This window comes from Dipodomys spectabilis, unplaced genomic scaffold, assembly GCF_019054845.1.
Source record: "Dipodomys spectabilis isolate Male_0828 unplaced genomic scaffold, ASM1905484v1 ptg000045l, whole genome shotgun sequence".
NCBI classification, from domain to species: Eukaryota; Metazoa; Chordata; class Mammalia; order Rodentia; family Heteromyidae; genus Dipodomys; species Dipodomys spectabilis.
The window spans coordinates 506985-530064 of NW_024870722.1; the positions used below are offsets into that span (position 1 = coordinate 506985).

A 23080-nucleotide genomic window follows, 5' to 3' on the forward strand; every position below is an offset into this window, starting at 1 on the left:
GCCCACCCTTAGCTCCGGTGAGGAGGGGCCCTCGGGCGGGCCGCCCCGCGCCCGGGTGCCGCCCCCTCCCCGCGCCGCCCCGCCTCGCCCCGCCCCCGGAGGCGCAGCCCTCGGGGCGCCCGCCGCCCACTCCGCCCATGCCGCTCCGGAGCTCCGTCGTTCCCCGCACCTCCCGCTGAGTCCCGCGCCCGCCGCCCGGAGGCCATCGCCGCGCCCAAGATGTGGCACAACGTGGGGCTGACCCTGCTGGTGTTCGTGGCCACGCTGCTGATCGTCCTGCTGCTGATGGTGTGCGGTGAGTGGGGGCGGCCGGCGGGGCGCGGGCGGTGCGGGGCAGCCCCGCTCCCCAGCTCGACTCGGGAGGGTTGACCTGCGGGGGGTCTCATCTTCAGACCAACCCACCGGCACTGAGGCGTGCGGGGGCACAGGTGCCCCGAGACCCTCGGTCTTCCCCTGAGAGCTCTGGAGTGAGCGCAGATGATGCCCCCCCACCCCCCCCATGCCAGACGGGCCCCGCTTCCCACCTGGAGGAGGGGAGAAAAGAAAAAGGAAAAGAAAAAAAAAATGTCAGGGTGCAGGGCTGGGTATCTTCTAGGTTAAACCAGAAAATGCTTCAGAGCCAAGAGTCTGCCCTGGATTGCATGAACAGTGCCGCACTCTGCTCAGATTTTTTAGTCTTGGCCTGTATTCGCAGGTGACATGATTTGTTTTCACCTTTTTGTTTTACAAAATAAGATTCTGACCCAAGTGACAACAATGGGAGGGGGTCTCCATCTTCATTTATCCCAGGCTTTAGGGCATGCTTGGGTTTTCAGCACACGTGAAATTGTTTACTTGAGTTCGGGCTTCAGCCAAATTCCAAGCAGAGATGTTGAGAACAGGCAGAACTTAAAAACACTAGCTATTTTAAACTTCCAGGGTCAGATAACCTAATTCTTAAGTTCTTCAATAATGGTGCTATTTTGTTTGCGATAGGTATTTTCCTTCTTGGAATGAGAAGACATTAAATTCTCTTTTCAAAGCAAAGCCAGTGGAATTTTAGATCCTTTTTATTTCTTTTTACACAGTAACCGATAGCCACAGGTCTCAGCGAGGAGTGAAAATTTGAAAAGTATTTTCAGATAGACATCAGTGAGTTTATTCATACTCACAAGGCCAAGTTTGGGTTCAACTTGATGCCATGAGGGGTCAGAATACATACTCCATGGTATAGAGTTTATCAGTTGCATAGTAAATGCTCAGTATTTCAGCTATGCTTGAGAGAAATACTGCGTCATTGTGCATATGCACATATATGTATTTATGTACTTGTATGTATACTTGATACATTTTTTTGTTAGTGGTTCTGGGGTGGAGCCCAGGCTCACATATGCTAAGCATGTGCTGTACCACTGAGCTAATCCACAGCACTTTTTTTTTTTTTTTTTTTTTGGTGATACCAGAGCTAAAACTTCTCATAATTTTTCTGATGACATAAAAACAATTGAATAACTTCTGTCACTTTTCCACTTGTGATGTCAGCATTTTGGACCCATTGTAGAGGTTTTAAGTTTTTTTTTAAACTATTGTTAGTCTTTTTCCTATCTAATTTAACATTCCAGCTACCTAAATGTGGGGATGTGATCAACAGATGTCTTGGATTGAATGTTCACTAGACTTCCTTTGAGGTAGCAAAATGTCTGATGGATTTCTTAATCTCTCCATAGCTATTTTTATTTATACTCATTTTTTTTCTCCAAAATTGCCTTGCCTTTAATTTCAGGGAACAAAGCAAACTGTAACATCTTATTTTGATTGTAGTGGTCAAGAATAGCTTCATGAAATTGTTCATCTTTTTCTTGTTGGGAAATCTAAGGATGGGGCAAGATATTTTTATTTTTTGCCAGTCCTGGGGCTTGAACTCAGGACCTGGGCACTACCCTGAGCTGCTTTTGCTCAAGGCTAGCCCTCTACCACTTGAGCCGCCATACCACTTCTGGCTTTATGCTAGCTCAGGCAGAAAAAGGTGGAAGTAGTTCTGTGGCTCAAGTGGTAGAGTGCTAAGCTTGAGCACAAAGAAGGCTCAGGGATGGTGCCCAGATCCTGAATTAAGCCCTAGGACTGAAGGGGGAAAAATTCTTGCCCAGGTTGGCTTCAAACCTTGATCCTCACATCTCAGCCTCCCTAAGAAGCTAGGATTACAGACTTGAACCACAGGTACCCAGCTTTTTAATTTTAATTTTAATTGGTCATGGGGCTTGAACTCAGGGCCTGGGAGCTGTCCCTGAGCTTTTTTGTGCTCAAGGCTAATGCTCTACCACTTTGAGCCACATCTCCACTTCCAGTTTTGTGGAGGTTAATTGAAAATGAGACTCATTGATTTTGCTGCCCTGGCTGGCTTGGAACCATGATCCTCAGATCTCATCCTCTTTAGTAGCTAGAATTACAGGCATGAGCCACCGTGCCCAGCTTTAGCGTATTTTGACTATGGCGGCGGAACTGAAGCTTAAGAGAAGAGGAAGGACCAGACTAGACTTGAGCAACTGGAATGCGTTTTTTGTTAGGGTTACTATTGCACAGAATTACAGAATGGGTTTTTTTTTTTTTTGGTCATGGGGCTTGAACTCTGGACCTGGGCACTGTCCCTCAATTCTTCAGCCCAAGGCAAGCGTCTACCACTTGAGCCACAGTGCCACTTCCAGCTTTTTCTATTTATGTGGTGCTGAGGAATCGAACCCAGGGCCTCATGCATGTGAGGCAAGCACTCTACCACTGAGCCACCTTCCCAGTCCCCCCCCACCTTTTTTTTTTTTTTTTTTGATTTTTTTTTTTTATTGTGAAAATACCATACAGAGGGGTTACAATTAGATGGGCAAGGTAGTGAGTACATTTCTTTCTTTCTTTTTTTTTTTTTTGCCAGTCATGGTGCCTAAACTCGGTGTGGGCACTGTCCCTCAGCTCTTCAGCTCAAGGCTAGTGCTCTACCACTTGAGCCACAGCACCATTTCTAGCTTTTTCTGCTTATGTGGTGCTGAGGAATTGAACCCAGGGCCTCATGCATGCAAGGCAAGTGCTCTACCACTGAGCCACCTTCCCAGCCTCTTCTTTTTTTTTTTTTTAATGTTAGTAAATATAATTGTATTTAAAAATGGGAGAAGATTCACCTTTGGTATATCGGGGAGCAACTCCCAATATAGCCTCCAGATAGATTGGAGAAAGTCTCCAGGCCTGATGATGAGTACTTTTCTTATCAAGCATTGTTACCTCCTCCTTTGTTTCCCCTTCCCATCTCTCCCATCTCTTCCCATCTTCCCCTCCCCCTCCCCCCCAACCCATTTTTAATCAACAGAAATTCTATGTGAAGTCCTGGGAGCCTGAATTCTAAGACTGAGGTGTCAACAAGGTTGATTTTCTTCTGAGGGTTCTCCTTGGCTTGTAGATGTCTGTCTTCTTCCTGTGTGTTCTTGTGCTGTCTCCCCTGTGTCTGTCCGGATGAAGAGCCCTTTCTCTTTGAATTAAAGTCCCTACCCTTGTGACCTCATTTAACCTGAATTACCTTTTTAAAGTCCTTATCTCCAAATGCTGTCACTTTGGGAGCTAGGCCGCCTTTATATGAATTTGGCAGGGGAAAAGACACAGTTTGTAGCAAGCACTTTTATCTTCAACACTGGCTGAAGAGATGCCAGAGAGCTGTGAGCAAGCAATGATTTAGGCATGTACCCTTCATATAATTGCTATTACCTTTCTGGTGGTCACAAAAAAGAATCTAGTAGATGCTATAAACACTTGTATGTATTTATTATTTTTAGAAAAAAGTGAACATATTGCCCTTCCTCCATTTCAAAGATTTCATGTAATCTTCTTTAAACCCAAATGTAGTTTGGATTGAATCTCTGCCCTTAGGGCAGGGCTCTTATTTACTGATTTCATTCAGTTCAGCGAACTTGGTGTAGGCTGACAACTAAGCATTAGAAACAGAATATATGATTGGGTCTGCCCTCAAGGAATCATAGCTTAGTTTGTTTTAGAACCCTAACAAGCTCTTTAATGTAGAGAATCTGGGTTGTAAAATACAGGTTTCTAAGGCAATTTTCTTTCTGTCTACATTGCTTGTTTCTGATTTCTCACTTCATTCATTCTAGTGTTTTCCACCCTCTACCATTCACTGAAGTTGGCCTCTCAAGGTCTGTAACAAATGGACTTTTTTTTTTAATCAAACTGGTGACTACTGATGAGTTCTGTAGAACATAATTGTCTTACTCATTGTATGTCCTGAGCTTTCTCTGTGAGCCATTTCTTTTCTTTTCTATTTTTTTTTGGTGAATGCCCTTTATGGTGTTGTTGCCAAAGAGGTTAATTATCTTTTCCTGCTTCTCACTTCTTAGAATGTTGTAGGTTGATTTTTTTCTAAACACAATTTATATTAGTAAATTCATTATCCCTGATAATCTATAAATAAATTACGTATGTCAATTCGTTTCTGTATCATCTGCAATAAAATATTATTAATCCTTTGTAGTGTGATAAAGGTCTATAATCCCAGCCCTCAGGAAGCTGAATCTGGAGTTTGTCTCAAGACCCTGTCTCAAAACAAACAGATAATATCCCAGAAAAACAAAAAATAGTTTATAGACATACCATTAGAAGATGGATGTTATTTTCTCTTTGTGTAATATGTGTGTAATATATATATGTATGTGTGTATGTATAAATGTATATATATATATAAATCAGGCTCACTATGTGTGTATAGTGTGTGTATATATGTATATATATATACACATGTATATATACATGTGTATACATACACATATGTGTGTGTATATGATTGTGGTGCTAGAAATCAAACTTAAGGCCCACTGAGTCCCCCTCTCTTAGTCCCTAAATATATACTTACATTTTCTACTTATTCCTTCCCTATAATAGAGAATTAGCCATGTAGATACCAACTGTAGCTGAGAAAATTAAAATTAAAAATTAAAACTTTTATCTCAAATTCTTATTTTCCTTGAGCTCCAGGGTCATGTGTCAAACTTGATGGTAGCCCCCACTTGGAGTGAGTATCTGCAATTTAATACATCTAAAACGGGTTTCTTGATTTCTACACTTGTTTCTCTCTTCAGTCTTGCCCATTTGAAACATTACCCACTTTGCCTCAGTGGTTCAAGCCAGGGACTTAGGTGTCAGTCTTGATTTTGCCTTTCTGTTTATTTCCCATTTTGCCTGCTGAGACACCTTAATTCCCTGTGCCGGTCTTCTGTCTCTTTAAATAAACTTACATATATTCTTTTCTCTGTGATCATCACCACTACTACATTTCTAAAAAAAATTGTTGTGACCTGATTTTGCAAATATAGACATTAGCTTAGGTAAACTTCAGTTTTTCCTGCTTAAATTAATAACACAAATTTTGGCTAACTTAGTAGTTATTTAGACTGCATATATACATGCAGACATATATATGTGTATATTGTACTTGACTGGTCAAATTGAGTCATATGACAGCTTCTTGTATGGTTCTTCATTTTTTTGGAAGTTAATAATAATTGCCTTTTCAATTTCCCTAATATTACTTTTTTTGCATGAACCCGTTGTTACTGTTCTCTTTAGTGTTCCAAAATCTCTTACCACATGCTCATGAGTAATTTTTTCCACATTTTAAAATCAGTTATGCTTCCCCTTTTTCCCCTGCTCAGTCCTTCTCAACAGCTATCATTTTCAGACAGAAAGTATACATCCCCTGCTGCTGGCTCTGTGTGCTGCTTTTTGGATCTCATGTCCTCATTGTTGTCAATTTATAGTTGTGTTTTATGTTTTGACAGTACTGGGGTTTGAAGCCAGGTGTCCCACTTGCTTGGCAATTGCTTTATCATTTGAACACAGGCCTTTAGGTTTTGTTCTGTAGGAACACATTTTTTTTTTTTTTTTGGTAGGTTTCTATGAAAAAATGCATGACAAATATTTTGAGCTAATGAACACTTTAAGATATAGTTATTTTCTTTGTACTGTTCTGGGGCTTGAGCTCAGGCCTGGGCACTGTCCCTTTGCTGCTTTTGCTCTAGGCTGGCACTCAACCACTTAAGCCACAGTGCCACTTCTGACCTTTTTTGAGTAGTTTATTGGACATAAAATTCTCATGAACTCTCCTGCCTAGGCTTGCTTTGAACTGTGATCCTCAGATCAGCCTCCTTAGTAACTAGGATTATGAGTATGAGCCACAAGTGCCTGGCAAGATGTATATTTTCTACCTTTCTATGGTCACTAACGTCAATAGATTTGTCTTGCAAATAACTTTCACCCAAAATAATAAAATTACTGTTCCATTGATCTAGCTTCCAGGTCTGATTTTGTGAAATCCAGTGCTTCTATTTGTCTTAGTTTTCTTTTCTTTTCTTTCTTTCTTTTTTTTTTTTTTTTTTTTATGGGGCTTGAACGCTGGGCCTGGGCTCTGTCCCTCAGCTCTTCAGCTCAAGGCTAATGCTCTACCACTTGAGCCACAGCGCCACCTCTGGTTTTCTGGTGGTGAATTGGAGATAAAAGTCTTACGGACTTTCCTGGCTGGGCTGGCTTTGAACCGTGATCCTCAGATCTCAGCCTCCTGAGTAGCTAGGATTACAGGTGTGAGCCACTGGTGCCTGGCCCTGTCATAGTTTTAAGAAGTCAAGGACTTAACTTACATTCATAAATGTAGGATAGTTTTACTGGTTTCAGCCCATAGTTGCTGCTAACATTAATTTCCCTTCTCTATCCTCAGTTTTTGTGAATACATTTAGGGCATCTCAGAATATTCCTTATATCAGACTTTTTTTCCAAACAACTTTAATTTATTAAAAATCAGCAAGCATCTGCTGTGATATTTTTGTAATAGTGGAAGGAATTGCTTAGCAATTTCAGATCCTAGTAGTGATACCTTCATAGGTGTTTTAATTGTAATGATCCTCAAACTCCTCTAGCCATTGCAACAGACCTTGTACTTTTTGGCTCTTTTTATGTCTCAGATCAAGTCAACACAGCACCTTCTCTGGTGACCTACCCCTCTATGATAGCAGTTAGGGTAATACTGATTCAGTGACTTGCCACTTCTGGTTCTATAGGTACCTGTCCAGTATCTTTAAAAGCCATAACAATGGTAATGTTTTCTGATTGACTTGTTCCTCTGTGTGAGAACTCATTGAAGTTGGAGCAGAGTGTATAGGACAGAGCTCTGCTGCACCCATAGCTTATTTCCCTCCCAAAGACTTACCAGATCTCAGCTGGTTTTCTTTTGATGCTAGAATCAGGTGGAACTTTATTCCTTATAAAATAGAGCAAATGTTCTGATGGGCGGAACAGAAGAGGTTGGTTTTATGGACCAAAAGGTGATGAAAAAGGAAATAGCACATTGTTCACTTGAGTTATTTTCCTTGTAAGATGGAGGATAAGGAGAACAATAGAAAAATAATTGATTGGCTAATGTCAGGTAATTCTCCTTTGTGTGTGTGTGTAAAGGTTAAGGGAGAATGAACATCACTATCATGCCAATTGAAAGTGGCCTGTTGGGGACTTAAGCTGGTATATCTCTAATCTTTATTTCTTGAAAGGCAAGATAAACAGCTTAGTTTCAGTTTGGTGTTATGGAACTTTAGCAGGAGTGCCTCTTGGTTTTCAGGCTGGTCTGTTGAGGTTAGTTTAAAACAATGACTTTTGTAATTTTTATTTAACACTGCTCATTAGAATGTAAGCTTTCTGAAGTCAGGGACCTCATCTGTTTTGTAACCAATCTATCTGTAGATCCAAGAAGAGTGTCGGTAACATAGCATGTAACATAGTAGTGTTTTTGTTTTTTTTGTCTGTGTGCCAGTCCTGGGGCTTGAACTCCGGGCCTGGGAACTTTTCTGCCCAAGACTAGTGCACTACCACTTGAGCCACAGCTCCACTTGTGGCTTTTTGGAGTCTCACAGACTTATTTTGTTGTTTATGTGGAACCAAGGAATTGAACCCATGGCCTCATGAATGCTAGGCAAGCATTCTACCACTAAGCTATATGCTGGCTTTGAACCACCATCTTCTGATCTCAGCCTCCTGAGTAGCTAGGATTACAGGCATGAGCCACCAGTGCCTAGCTACATAGGATCATATTTGAACAATGAAGAATAATTCTTTAGTATAAATTATAAATTACTCTTAAACATAGTGTGGTTCAAAGCAGGGCTGCTTTAAGATGAATGGCCTTTTCTTTATTGAGTAAAATACACTTAATAAATCTTCATATACATTTGCTGTAAATGTTGGGCATGAATATCCTAAGATTTATAATGTATAGTCTGTGCCTTTGAGGACCTTGTACTCCAGTAGGAAGACACTCATGCAATAGGAAACTTCTGCTTCTTTTAGAGGCTTCTGCTACTTTTTCTGGCTGTCTCAGAATCATCACCTACAAGCTGTCCTTCTTGTCAGTTTAGTGCACAGAACCTTCTGGATTTTACCTGCCTTCTTCATTTTCATTCAAATCCAACATTCTTTTCTGAGATGGTGAGGAGGTAAACATCCCTAAATCCTTAAATTCCCAGGTCATTTTTGTTTGGGGAAGATGGAAGTTGGTTGAATTTTGTGGTATATTTTAAGACATAGAGAACACAGTGAAACATGGTTGAACCCTACATTTTCCTTTAAGAAGCTTGTATCTCATGTAGAAGACAATATTAATAGAGTAAATGGAAGTGTGTTTGAGGTGCTGAAGTAATTGTCCAAGAAAGCTTACATTGGAGAAATAATATAGAAAGATTTAAAAAGCCCAAGGTGCAAGGAGATTGCTGAGTAGTGTGCTAGTACATGCTTCAGAGACATAGGAGAGACATGAGAGAGTGGTGAGAATCTAGCTGATAAGTAATACAGTTTGGTCTCAGATAGAGTGGTGCTAGGAATGTAGAGGAGAAAGCAAGGGAATATTAAGGTAAAATTTGTAACATTTCTAGAAGGTGAGGGAGAGGAAGATACATTGCAGAAGAAGATATGTTCCCTTAAGGAGCTTTTGGACTCTCTCTCTCTCTATCCCTCTCTCTCTCTCTCTCTCTGAGATGTCAAGCTAACCATGTAGAATTTTTCTCCAGGGGTTTAAAAAAGGTAGAGAAGTCAGGTGCCAGGGGCTCATGCTAGCTACTCAGGAGGCTGAGATCTGAGGATCATAGTTTGAAGCCAACCCGAGCAGAAAAGTCCCAGGAGACTCTTATCTCCAATTAACCAGTTAGAAACAGGAAGTGGTGCTGTGGGTCAAAGTAGTACAGGGCTAGCTTTGAGTAAGAGCTCAGGAACAGCACATATATTCAGACCCATGTATTCAAGCCCCATGACTGACCAAAAAAAGAAGGCAGCTTAAAAAAAAAGTCTTATTTCTTGGTGAAACTTTTGAATATGTTGATTCAGTAGTGGTAATTCCAGGGGCTTTTGACTTTTTCCAAGGAATCCTCCTGGTAGGGGTGGAAGCACTTGGTTCTCTTTGATATAGCCTTCACTGATGGACTTGCCCATATTTTCTTATATTTTCTGAAGCCTGATGGCTTCAGAAATAAGATAATTGTATTGAAAAATGAAAAAGAGCTTTAAGCAAATACGAGGTTTGAAATGAGCCACTACTGTCACAAAGATGGATTATGCAACTCTACGGAGAAGATGCCATAGCTTACAAAGATAAGAATTTGTGATTATGCTGTTCCTGGTACAAGACCCAAGCAAATGGAATAAGAAATTTCATTGTGTGAGTATCACGTTTTGGGGGAGATCTCGTGAACTGTGCTTCTGTAAGAGGCCCTTTTGCTGCAGGCACTCTGGCAAGGGGCTAAGTCCTTTTTGCTGGGTTTCATTGGTATTTCTTCTCTCCTCCCCCATGGGAGGAGTGTGTTACTCTAGGGCTTGGAGTCCAAATTGGCTATTCTAGTGGTAAGCTGAAGTTACAAATCTCAGCTATAATTCTGTCCCTCTTGTCTGTGGTGCTTTCTCTGAATCTCACACACCCACATCTACACCACTCTTCTGTTACTTGCTTCTCTCCTATAGCCAATAATATGTAAAGAGTGATAATCTAGTTTATATTGGTAATTTGTTTTCTCTTACAATACACTGGGTTCTGAATATATAAAGGCTATATAAATCATTCTATTAACCACATAAGTTGTTGTATTAATGATACAGTTCTATTTAGAGCAAAGACAAAAATCTTTTATTTTTATTTTTATGTTTTAGACAGTATTGGGGCTTGAACTTAGGACTGTGGGATTGCTAGGAAGGTGCTCTTCCATTTGTCCACTTGAACCATACATCTAGTCCCTTATTGTTTTAGTGCTTTTCATATAGGGTCTTACATTGCAAAAATTCAAGCGCTAGACCTTGCCCAGTTTTTATTAATAGAGATGGGTCTTCTCCCTAATTTTTTACATAGGCTGGCTTTAATCTCTGTTTCACAAGTAGTTGGGATTACAGGTGAGCCACAGCACCAGGCTGACATAATCATTCCTTATGTCTAACTTCTGATTATTAGCCTTATTCCATTTTTTCCTATTAAAACAGAATAACAGACTGAGTAAATAATAAACAATAGTCAAGTAGAATGGTGCATACTTTTAATCCTAAAAACAGAAGAAAAAAATTTGTGTGGCTCACATTTGTAGAAGCTGGGAAGTCCATTCCATGGCATGTGGAAGTCCTCTGTGATGCAGAGCAGCAAACCTGCGTGAGACCTAGGGGTGAGCTTATAACAAACCCATCCTTTTTCTTTCCCCTCAGTCCTGGTGCTTGAACTCAAGGTCTGGGCACTGTCCCTAACCTTCTTTTGCCCACTTGAGCCACAGCACCACTTCCAGCTTTTTCTGTTCATGTGGTACTGAGGAATTGAACCCAGGGCTTCATGCATATAAGGCAAGCACTCTACCACTAAGCCACATTCCCAGCCCCAAACCTATTGTAACACAACATCATTGATTCATAGTTGAGGACAGAGTTTTCATGATTTAATCACTTCTTGGGCTTTTTGGTTGGTCATGGGGCTTGAACTCAGAGACTGGGTGCTGTCCCTGAGCTTTGCTGCTTAAGGCTAGTACTTGTGCCCAGCACTCCTTCTGGTTTTCTGGTAGTTAATTGGAGATGAGTCTCATGGACTTTCCTGCCTGGGCTGGCTTTGAGCCAGCTCAACCTTCTGAGTAGCTAGGATTACAGGAGTGAGCCATCAGCCTTGTCATTTCTTAACACTGTTAAATGGCAATTAAATTTCAACATGAGTTTTGGAGGGATATTTAAACATTGCACTGCCCATTACATCATGCTTCAGATTTATGGCCTCCTGTGGTGTCACATTAGTGACATCTAGAAAGTCTCTAATGTGACCTTTTTGTTTTTTTTTGTTGGTTGTGGGGCTTGAACTCAGGGAATGGGTACTATTCCTGAGCTTTTTCCCTCAAGGATAGTGCTCTACCACTTTGAGCCATAACTCCAACTTCCCATTTTCTGGTGGTTAATTGGAGATGAGTCTCACAGGACTTTCCTGCTTGGGCTTGCTTCAGATCGCAATCCTTAAATGTCAGCTGCCTGAGTAGCTAGGATTATAGGCATGAGCCACTGGCACCTGGCTGATTGATTATAACATGACTTTTTTTTTTTTTTTTTGGTCACGGGGCTTGAACTCTGGGGCCTGGACGCTGTCCCTCAGCTCAAGGCTATCACTCTACCACTTGAGCCACAGTGCCACTTTCGGTGGTTAATTGGAGATGAGTCTCACGGACTTTCCTTTCCAGCTGGCTTTGAATCATGATCCTCAGATCTCAGCCTCCTGAGTAGCTAGGATTACAGGCTTGAGCCTTGGGTGCGTGGCCTTAACAAGAATTTAAATGGAGACTCCTCAAGTCGGTCCTCTGGTGATTCATTCTGTCTCTTCCTCATGAGCACTCTACTGTAAACACCTTTCTCCTTTTTCTTAGCCTATCTCCATTATTGATAAGTAAGAGAAGCACACATCTTCATTTCCATTTCTTTTCCAAACCTGCATGTGCATTAGAATCATTTAAGGAGCTTAAAAACATTAAACAGAAACCCTGGGGATTGATAACAGACACCTGGATATACCCTTGGGAAGCAGAATTCTAAGAACTTTGTAGGTTTTGAAGAGTAGCCACTTTGATCCTTTTTTTGGATGACTGCAGTAGGGTAATCACATACTTTTAAACTGTGGCCAGTTCTATTGAGTAATGGATGCTTTTGAAGTTAATTCTAAAGCTGTGCTTTTTCCTGAAAGGGAGATTATGTTATATCTAAGCTCCCCCTTGTCCTTATCCCAAGTGGTTCCTTTGCTCCAAAAGTTGAGAACTTCCTTGAAGTATGGACATTCACTAAAGGAATGGAAGATTAAAAAAAATTCTTAAGTAGTTGTGCAAAATAGTTGTGCAAAGGAATGTCACTTCAACATGTTAACTTATGAGCATAATGCATCTTGACCAGTATCATACCTCCTCTCATTCTTATCCTGGATTGGAAGAGTTGGTTAGATTTTAGCAAAATAATTGCTTGTTGGGTGTTTTGGGTGGTTTGTACAGCAGATACCATGTTCTAAGAGTGAGTATATTGCCAACCACACACTGGTGGCTCATGCCTGTAATCCAAACTACTCAGGAGGCTGGAATCTGAGGATCATGGTTCAAAGCCAGCCTGGCAGGAAAGACCATGAGATCCTTATAAAGCCGAAGTGGAACTGTGGCTCAAGTGGTAGAGTGCTGAAGTGCTAGCCTTATACACTGAAGCTCAGGACAGGGCTCTGAGTTCAGGCCCTAGAACCAGAGGGTGGCGGGGGTGGGGGGTAGGGGAGAATATATTACCTACTAAAGGTAGAGAGACCTTTTACTGAGGATCCTATCCACTCCCCTCTTATGTCTGAAACCACCCTTGCCTTCTTAGGGGTGAGCTTATAGCTGTCTTCACAATACTTCCCCTACCCCAAGGTGATGCACTCAGATCCTGTTGGCAGATGTGTTATCAGACCTGGAGCAGAGTTTCTAGGCTGTTAGGGTGTGAGCTGAGAAGTCATACAAAGCTGGGGAAGGAGCAGCAGTGGGCACAGAGAGGCACAGAAGAGTGAAGTAAGTATGCAGAGAGAAGACGGAGAATGGCCTTCATTCAGGACAATTGTCTTCTGTCCCTGGTCAGGGTGCTTCCTCCCATGGACTGTGAGCCATCCTTGTAGGCTTCTAACAGAACCCCCATTCTGGGCTTAGCCAAGTGATATAAAGAGTTTCTGTTACATGAACTAATAACTACTTTGTTAAAAATAGCAGATTAGGGGCTGGGAAGGTGGCTCAGTGGTAGAGCGCTTGCCTTGCATGCATGAGGCTCTGGGTTCGATTCCTCAGCACCATATAAGCAAAAAGAAAAAAGCTGGAAGTGGCGCTGTGGCTCAAGTGGTAGAGCGCTAGCCTTGAGCTGAAGAGCTGAGGGACAGCGCCCAGGCCCAGAGTTCAGGCCCCACGACCGGACCCCCCCCCCAAAAAAAAAACAGATTAACTGTATATATGGTTTTCTATTTTGTATTATATTTTTCCTGAATTCAGTACAAATGAAATATTACAGATGAATAGACCAGAGCCCTATGAGCCATAAGAAGTGTGACATACCAGGAATATGACAGTTTAATTGATTTGAACTATTTGGCTGTTAGGTGATATGTGCAAACCTTTTCTCCAGAATACTTGTCCTAAAAGTTTTAAAAAAGTATTAGCTATTTTTGTTTCCGATTAACACAACTCTTTTTTTTGTCGGTCATGGGGCTTGAACTCTGGGCCTAGGCACTGTCTCTCAGCTCTTCAGCTCAAGGCTAGTGCTCTACCACTTGAGCCACAGCACCACTTCCAGTTTTCTGGTGGTTTATTGGAGATAAGAGTCTCACGGACTTTTACTTTCCTGCCAGGAATGGCTCTGAACCATGATCCTCAAATCTCAGCTTCTTGAGTAGCTAGGATTACAGGTGTGAGCCACTGGCACCTGGCAACATAACTCTTAAATAGGTTACTAGCAGTTTTATCTGGTATTGTAGGATCTCTCAGTGTCTTTGCTAAGTTATGATTTTCTTGGTATATACCTATTGGGATTTTATAATTTGTTCTTATTTTCAAAAAAAATGTCTTAGGTGGTAGTTTTTCCTTAAACTTCTTGGCATTTTATAGTCCCATTCCTTTGTTCAATTCTTTGCTAAACTGTCTTTTATGTAGGAGGATCAGATCTTGCCAAGGTGAGATCTTACCTCAATACTATAATGTAAAAGACACCCTGTGCCAAGCCTATTCCAGACACTCTCCCCAAATGACAGGTTGGTAAGAACTTGTCACTTTACTTGAGGACAGCTTGTTGAACTACCCTTGCTTTAGTGAATACCATTACATTTCATAGTAACACTACAATTTCTCCCTTCCCTTTGCACTTCCTACCCTATCATTATAGGAGTCACTGTGAAAAAACAGGCATGGTGGATTGTTTGTTCTTTTTGGCTGCCCAGCAGATGAACTTCGTATTTATATCAGGAGAATTCTCTGCCTTACAGTGTTTTTATAGGAAGCAGTGTGACTGTCCACATCCTTCCTGAAAGTCTTACATCGCCTCCACACAGAATAGGGAGAAGTATACTATTTAAGTTTGCTTATTTCCAGAATCTGGATAAAAATCATAGGACCATGAAGGCTGAGTAGTTCAGCTGGTGTTTCAGGGAGGGGATGGTGAATGTGGGCACAGCCATGGCCTGCTGCTCTCAAACCTGGTGTTTTCTCTTTGGCACCACTTCTGGAATTTTGACTTGGGATTGAGTGTCTTTCACTGTTTGGTAACTGACAGTGACTAAAAAAAATTAAGGAGGTTCATGTTAATAAAATTGAAGAAGAGAGTTGGGTAAAGTGTTGCGTGTCTGTAATCTCAGCACTCGGGAGGCCACAAAGCAGGAGGGGAGGGTCTTGAGTTTGAGATCAGTTGGGGGCTACAAAATAAGTTCAGGGTCATTTTGAGGACATAATGAGATCTTCTCTCAAAAACAGACAGACTAAGCCAAATAAAATTGGAGAAAAGATGTAATCTAGCAATATGTTCTCCTATCCCAAGCCTCTGACTACTGCACTCCCCTCAGTTCTGTATGTTACAGATTTGTGCTGACAGCCTGCGTTCTGCTAATCATCCTGTATGATGGGAATATTGTATGATGGGAACCCTAGTGGTGATGGCCTGTATTATAGTCTCTTTCCAGTCAGTCTTCTTTATGGTTTGTACAGACACAGACACACACACAGACACACAGACACACACACACAGACACACAGACACACACTCATTTTTTGGCTAGTCCCAGAATTTGAACTCATGGCCTTGCGCTTGCTCAGCTGGAACATTTGAACCATGCCCCTAGCCCAGGTTTTCACTAATTACTTTGGAGATGGAGTCTTTTGGACTTTGCCTGGACTGGCTGGGAACCACGTTCCTTTGGATGTCAGGATTACATGCATGAGCCACTGACACCCAGCTTCTTTATAACTCATTTTTTTTTTTTTTTTTTGTCGGTCGTGGGGCTTGAACTCTGGGCCTGAGTGCTGTCCCTCAGCTCTTCAGCTCAAGGTGAGCGCTCTATCACTTGAGCTACAGCGCCACTTCCAGTTTTCTGGTGGTTTATTGGAGATAGGAGTCTCACAGTCTTTCCTGCCCGGGCTGAACTGCGATCCTCAGATCTCAGCCTCCTGAGTAGCTAGGATTACAGGCGTGAGCCACCAGCGCCCAGCCTGTCATTTTTTTTTTTGTATTTTTTTTTATTGTAAAAATGCTGTACAGAGGGGTTACAGTTACATGAGCAAGGTAATGAGTACATTTCCTATTGAGCATTGTTGCTGCCTCCTTTGTTTTCTCCCTACTATGCTTCCCTTCCACCTCCACAACTACCCCCCTTTATAACCTTTATACCGTGTAGACACTCTTAGAGCCTTTGGTCTTATCAAAGTTAAAGCAATTAATTTCCTGAATAACTAACTGAATAATACAATTTCCTGATAGTAAATACACCTAAAATCTCTGATTAACATGATAGCTTGGTCAAAAGAGTTGGTTCAGCTTTTTTTTTTTTGGGGTCCAGTCGTGGGGCCTGAACTCAGGGCCTGGGCACTGTCCCTCAGCTCTTCAGCTCAAGGCTAGTGCTCTACCACTTGAGCCACAGCGCCACTTCCGGCTTTTTTCTTATGTGGTGCTGAGGAATCGAACCCAGGGCCTTGAGCATGCAAGGCAAGCGCTCTACCACTGAGCCACCTTCCCAGCCCTGGTTCAGCTTTTATATTCTCAAAACCTAAGAGGAAAAATTTTCCTAAGTATATGTTGAAATTACCTGGCCTTGTTAATTTAGGCCAATTAATGGCATTGGAGAAATGTTTTAAATACATGTGATTCTACATAGTATTTATGATCTTCTTTTCATTTTTTATTTTTTCTCATTTCCTTATCTCAACATGTATTCATGGTAGGAAAATTTTGTGAGTTCAGAGAGTTATGAAAAAACAGAATTGGGGTCGGGGGGAGGGGGGAGGCTGGGAAGGGAGGTGAAGGGTAAACAAAGGAGGAGGCTGCAGTGCTTGATAAGAAATGTATGCATTATCCTGCCCATGTAATTGTAACCCCTCTGTACAGTATGTTCTCAAATAAAATAAAATAAAATTAAAAAACAAAAACAAAACAGAATTGGTTCCCACATTGACCTACAGAATCAGTGCAATCACTATCACAATACTGCTACCTTCTCTGTAAAAATTGACAAGTTGAATCTGATACTGATGGCTCATGCCTGTAATGCTAGCTACTCAGGAGGCGAAGATCTGAGTATTGCTGAATATGGTTTAAAGCGAGTCTGGGTCAGATAAATCCAATAGACTTATTTCTAATTAATCAGCAAAAAGCAGGACTTGAAGGCACGGCTCAAGTGTTAAGAGTAGCAGCTGTGAGTGAAAAGGCTGAGAGAGAGTGAGTTTGAGGCCCCAAGTTCAGACTGCCAAGGTGATTTTAAAACTCACCTAGAAATGCAAGAGACAAACTAGTCCAATAATCTTGAAAAGAAAAAGCTAATGGACACATATGACTTCGTTACAGCTACTGTAGACGGATAGTGTTAGCCTAGGCAAACAGTGAAATAGAATTGAAAAATCTAGAAATAAATTACTATTTATGATTGATTTAAACAAATGTGTCAAGAGAGCATACTGGAGGAAAGAATAGTCATCAGCAAATGATCTGGGACAGTTTTGTGAGTGTGTGGGGAGAGGGGGCATGGGGTCTGAACTCTGGGCCTGGGTGTTGTTCCTCAGCTCTTCAGCTCAAGGCTGGCACTCTACCATTGAGGTATGACACCACTTCCAGCCTTTTCTGCTTATGTGATGCTAAGGAATCAAACCCAGGGCCTCATGCATGCAAGGCAAGCACTCTACCACTGAGCCACCTTCCCAGCCTCTGTGTTTTTTTGTTTTTTTTTTTTTTTTTTAAAATACCAAAAGCTCAAAAAGCTTCCTCAAGATTAAATTATTAAAACAGTGAAGGACAACTCAAAAATGGGTGAGAATATTTTGTAAAGCATATCTGCTAAGTATCCAGTAATAAGAGCATATAAAGAACTCTTGTAACTATAGTAAGAAGACAATATCATTTTTAAAATGAGTAAGGAACTGAACAGTTTGCCAAAGAAAGTATACAAAAATGGCAAATACATAAAAAGCTTGTCAGCATTATTATGAGGCCAATGCAAATAAAAATCACAATGGGGGAGAAGGATGGAAGGGTGATGTTGATCAAGATGCATTGTAAGTATAACTGTCAAGTTGAATTGAAACCCCTTGAACAACAATTTAAAGATAATAAAAATAATAGAAGTCTTGATGACATACCATTTCCTTCCTGATGTTGACTGTAATAAGCCAGGCATGGTGGCTCATACCTGTAATTCCAGTTACTTAAGTGGCAGAGATTGCGAGGATTGTGGTTCCAGGCCAGCGTGGGCAAAAACTTAGCAAGATCCCACGGTAGTTAAAGTTGGGCATAAAAAGTTAGCAATAGCCAGTTGCTGGTGGTCACACTTGTAATTCTAGCCACTCAGGAGGATGAGATCTGAGGATCATAGTTCTAAGCCAGCATGGGCAGGAAAGTCCTTGAGACTCTTATCTCCAATTAACCACCAAAAAACTGGAAGTGGAGTTTTGGGTTAAAGTGGTAGAGTGCTATACTTGAGCAAGAAGAGCTCAAGAACAGCACCCAGGCCCTGAATTGAAGCCCCATGACTGACCAAAAACAAAGAAGTTAGCAGTAGATCAGTGAATAAGCCAGATGGGTGCACTCCTGTGATCCCAGCTATGTGGAAGAGAGTAGGTAGAATCTGGCCATGGCCAGCCCCAAGCCAACATTGGAAACTGTACTTGAAAAATAAAGCAAAAAAGGGCTTGGCTGTGGCTTATGAAAGAGGGCCTGTCTAGCAAACACAAAGCTCTGAGTTCAAACTTTAGTACTACTTCTTCATGCTGCCCCTTCCCCCAAACACACACAAAAGAACTGGACGATAGGGCTGGGAAGGTGGCTCAGTGGTAGAATGCTTGCCTCGCATGCATGAGTCCCTGGATTTGATTCTTCAGTACCACATAAACAGAAAGGGCCAGAAGTGGCACTCTGGCACAAGTGTTAGAGCCTAGGTGTCCCTCAGCTTAACAGCTGAGGGAGGGACAGTGTCCAGGCCCAGAGTTCAAGCCCCAAGACTGACCAAAAAAAAAAAAAAGAACTGGACAATAAAAAGTGCAACTGCTTTTGTCACATGATGCCATGGTCCATTGATACCCAACAAATCTAGTGTATACAGTAAAACATCAGCCTGGAAAATACCTTATAATGGCTAGATTTGCTGTTTACCTCTTCACATTTCAAAGCAGGAGAGCATAAGTTTAGAGGTTTTATCCTATTTGTTCCTTTATTGGTGTTTCTTTCTGTTTTTTTTTTTTTTCCTCCCATCATGGGGCTTGAACTCTGTGCCTGGGTGTTGTCCCTCAGCTCTGCAGCTCAAGGCTGGCGCTCTAATACCTGAGCCACAGCACCACTTCTGGCTTTTTCTGTTTATGTGGTGCTGAGGAATCGAACCCAGGGCCTCATGCATGCAAAGCAAGCACTCTACCACTGAGCCACCTTCCCAGCCCTGGTGTTTGTTTCTTAATGACTCAAATGTGAAAATGAAATGTTTTTAAAAATCTTCATCTTGAGGTATTTATTTTCTGGTTGTATTCTTTTATCATATAATTAAAGAAAACTTATTAATTTCCAATGAAGATTCTTGTATCTTGGCCTTGGCTGAAAAGCCGTTCTGGTTCAGTTCTCGGTAGCACTGAAGTATGAATGTCCAAATCAAGTATTTATTTTTTCTTCCCCAGAAAAATGCTCTCAAAATTCAACTTTAATATAGTAATTATTTTTACTCAGGTATCATAATCTTGTTTGATTTTTTTTGAGTTTTTTTTCTTTTGAGACAAGAGTCTTGCAGTACTTGATAGTAGTACATGGTTGCTAAGCTGTATTTCAGAATAATTTTATTTTATTTTATTTATTTATTTTTGGGTCTGGTCGTGGGGCCTGAACTCTGGGCCTGGGCGCTGTCCCTCAGCTCTTCAGCTCAAGGCTAGCGCTCTACCACCTGAGCCACAGCGCCACTTCCGGCTTTTTTTCTTTTTGCTTATGTGGTGCTGAGGAATCGAACCCAGGGCCTCAGGCATGCAAGGCAAGCGCTCTACCACTGAGCCACCTTCCCAGCCCTTCAGAATAATTTTAATGTGGAAACACCAAGCTTGGATATTTGAATTCCAAGAAATAGGTTATTTTTGTCCTTACTATATAATCTCAGAGTTTATCCTAAGCTTATGCCTTGCATATCATAATTTCTCAATGTTTGTTATATAAATAAATTATAGTCATTTATATCTTTTACATGCACTATTTTGTCACCTACTGTCCATTTAGCAAAATTGTTCCGAATGGATAACACTGTACAATACTTTTACTTAATGTTTTTGTCTTTTTTTTTTTTCTAGGTTGGTATTTTGTATGGCATCTATTTTTATCTAAATTCAAGTTTCTTCGAGAACTGGTGGGAGATACTGGATCCCAGGAGGGAGATCATGAGCCTTCAGGGTCTGAAACGGAAGAAGACCCATCAGCCACTGCACACAGGTTACGATCTGCTCGTCAGCGCCGGGCACCTGCTGATGAAGGCCACTGACCCCAGACATGGGCTCTATTCCTGAGTAAATGGTAAAAGGCAGTTATAAGCCTCTGTCTTCAGTGATGTGACTTTGAAATTTACTAAATGACCGAACAGCATTTCTACTTGGATTTTGTGTCCAGTTCAAAAACAGATTTACACATAAGCCATATCGAAATAAAGGGAATTGAAACAAGTTAGACCCTGAAAATTTCATCTTAAGAATATTTTGCTTCCCTAGCTCTCTACTTAACGCAGTTGTTCCTTATCTCTTGGGCTATCTTTTTTATTTTTGCACTGATATGAATCTGGTAAACATTTCAAGCTTGAAGAAACATTTTATTGGACAGAAAATGTACTGTTTGGCTGACATTGTAATGTGTCTGAATTTGGGATGCATTTCATGACTATCAGTGGTGGTTCATGTTATTTCCTAGCCATGCATGCGTGAAGTCACAGCTCGTCCCATTGTCATCGCCTTCACCTGTGTGTGTGTGCTTGTCATCAAAGGCGTTTAGAAATGCCTACACTATGATTCAGCATGGGAATGCATACAAATGCAACAGCAGGGTGTACATTTGATATTAGCGAAGCAAATATTCATCGTTGAAGGAATGACCAGCATTCCTTATTTTCTTACGAGGCAACAACAAGAAAATGCATTACAGGACCTAAAAGGAAGATCCCCACAAATAAATGAAATTGTACCATGTTTTGGCAATGAGGCAGGTATAAAAGGAATGCCCGTCACAGGCCAAATGGTGCAACTGAAGGCAGGAGAAATTGCCAAAGCCCTTGGAATCCATGAAGCAAAATTGAAAGCAACAGAAAGCTGGTGTGACCAATGCAGCATCAAGCAGGATTGCCATTACGGTATTAGTATTTTATCCAAAGCTTCTTGCTTCCATTCAGTGGAAGACAGGGTTGGAGCCCTTCTTCAGGAAATGCTGCGTCTCAGTACTCTTGACACCAAGGACTATGTGTGGGAAAAGCAGCCACTGCATTTAAAAAGTGATTCAGAAGAGTTGGACTCAGAATATGAAGTTATAACTTAACCAATTGCTTTTCCCTTTTCTTTAGGTATACACAAAATTGATGTGGTGAGCATCTGTTTAACTTTAGGAGCACCCTTTCAATAAGTATCAAAGAAACAATTTCTGTGATACAAGGCATGTGTTGTAGTTAACAGGCAGCATTTTTTCTTAGCAATGTACAATGGTGCATCTTAACAATGAATTGCCTCTTAGATTAGGTAAAACATGATAGTTTGTAAGTTTATTTTTCTTTTCAAGGTAGCAGTTATTTATTGGGGAACTGAATTCTATCCCTGGTAATAATGTTAAAGTAGCTACCTTCTCTGAAATACATTTTGGGGGCAAGCTGTTCAGGATTTGAGGTGTCGTAACTTTAGTGTTAGTAATATTATCTACTGCTTTAGGAAGACTTAAGTCTGGTCACTCCTTTTGTATGTGAGGACTTCATGCCCCAGGAATGCGTTCTGGAGAAACAGTTGGTCTTCACAAATAATAGTTCAGTGATAAGCCCTCCAAGGTATTGGATACTTAAAAAACAAAAAAACAGCAGGCAAGAACACCTGCTGAACGGGTCGGAATGACTCTTGCCAGCTTTCCACGTTTGTCTGACTGAACTTTGGACTGTTTACTAGGGAACAGATATGGATTAACCAATCTTGTTTAGTGTTCCCAGCTTTGTACAGAAGTGAAATGCAAAGCCAGTTTATTTTGTTAATCAGAGTTTTTTATTTTTAACCTTTATTTTGGAAGAGCTGGTTATCACCTCTCATGGTGTGTAACTGTGTTGATACCTCATTCTTCATGCTGACAGCTTTTGTTTTTGTGACTAGTTCACTGGCTCTGCCCCAGGTTGTATACCTGTTGAACACCTCCTAAATGATATTGTGTCTCATTGGGCATTTTGAAAGGGAATCCACAAGGCAGAACTTTACATATTTGCTGGGAGATTGCCCAGTATCTGAGAGTGGGGTGCAGTCATTTTATTCTAATTTCCTTAGTGGATGTATGGTTACTTGAGGGCATAGAAAACAGTGACATAGATCCTACTGTTAATTGTAATATGTCATATACTAGCTGAATATTACATTGAAATGGTCATTCATTAAAAAAAAAGATTAATACCCCAAAGCATCTTGGTATAGGAGTATATCTGCATTAAAATATTTCATATTTTGTTTTGTGTTTTGTAGTGGCTGTCCTAAGGTTTAGATGATAATAGTTGTTGTAAAATGTTAGCTTGTGAGCTTCTTGTTGTGTCAGTATTAAAGAATGATGGCTGATGTTACCTGCCCCCCCATAGTCACACCCACATTATTCTTGGTAAAGATACATATGTTGGACATGTTATATTGGCATTTGTGTGTTAAACGTATCTTTGTAGCATTTTAGGAAATGATCTGCATTAATGATATGCTCTAGAGGCATATTGACAGCTCATACTGGCTGTGTTGATCTCACTTGGGAAAGGTAAGGAGGAATTGCTGAAGCCAACACGAAAGTCCACAAACTAATTTTTTGTTCAAAAGTTCTCTTTTTGTGCATCCACTTTCTGTAGTGTGTATTTCTGAGGCACTAAGAGAGGAGAGGGAAATAGCTGTTCATGCAGAATTATTTGTGTGATACGTTATTTTGGTTCTTTTTCCTGTTCTGTGATAGTATTTTATTTTAATTGTGAAAATACCGTACAGAGGGGTTACAATTGCCTGAGCAAGGTAATGAGTACATTTCTCATCAAGCATTGTTGCCTCCTCCTTGGTTTCCCCTTCCCATCCCTTCCCATCTCCTCCCCCCACACCCCCATGTGATAGTATTTTTGTAA

General features: G+C 41.1%; 1 protein-coding gene across 1 annotated transcript; it reads left to right on the forward strand.

Moving 5' to 3' along the window:
* Positions 1–152: 152 nt before the first annotated feature.
* On the forward strand, positions 153–22869 carry Smim13 (small integral membrane protein 13). The gene is made up of 2 exons (XM_042678589.1): positions 153–295; positions 20058–22869. Exons 1-2 carry the CDS (start codon positions 220–222, stop codon positions 20243–20245), a joined length of 264 nt encoding a protein of 87 aa, XP_042534523.1. The 5' UTR covers positions 153–219; the 3' UTR covers positions 20246–22869.
* The last annotated feature ends 211 nt before the right edge of the window (positions 22870–23080 follow it).

Coding starts and splice junctions, on each gene's coding strand:
- Smim13 (XM_042678589.1), top strand. CDS start 220: ATGTGGCACAACGTGGGGCTGACCCTGCTGGTGTTCGTGGCCACGCTG. Junction 296..20,057: donor CCTGCTGCTGATGGTGTGCG/GTGAGTGGGGGC, acceptor TTTTTTTTCTAG/GTTGGTATTTTGTATGGCAT.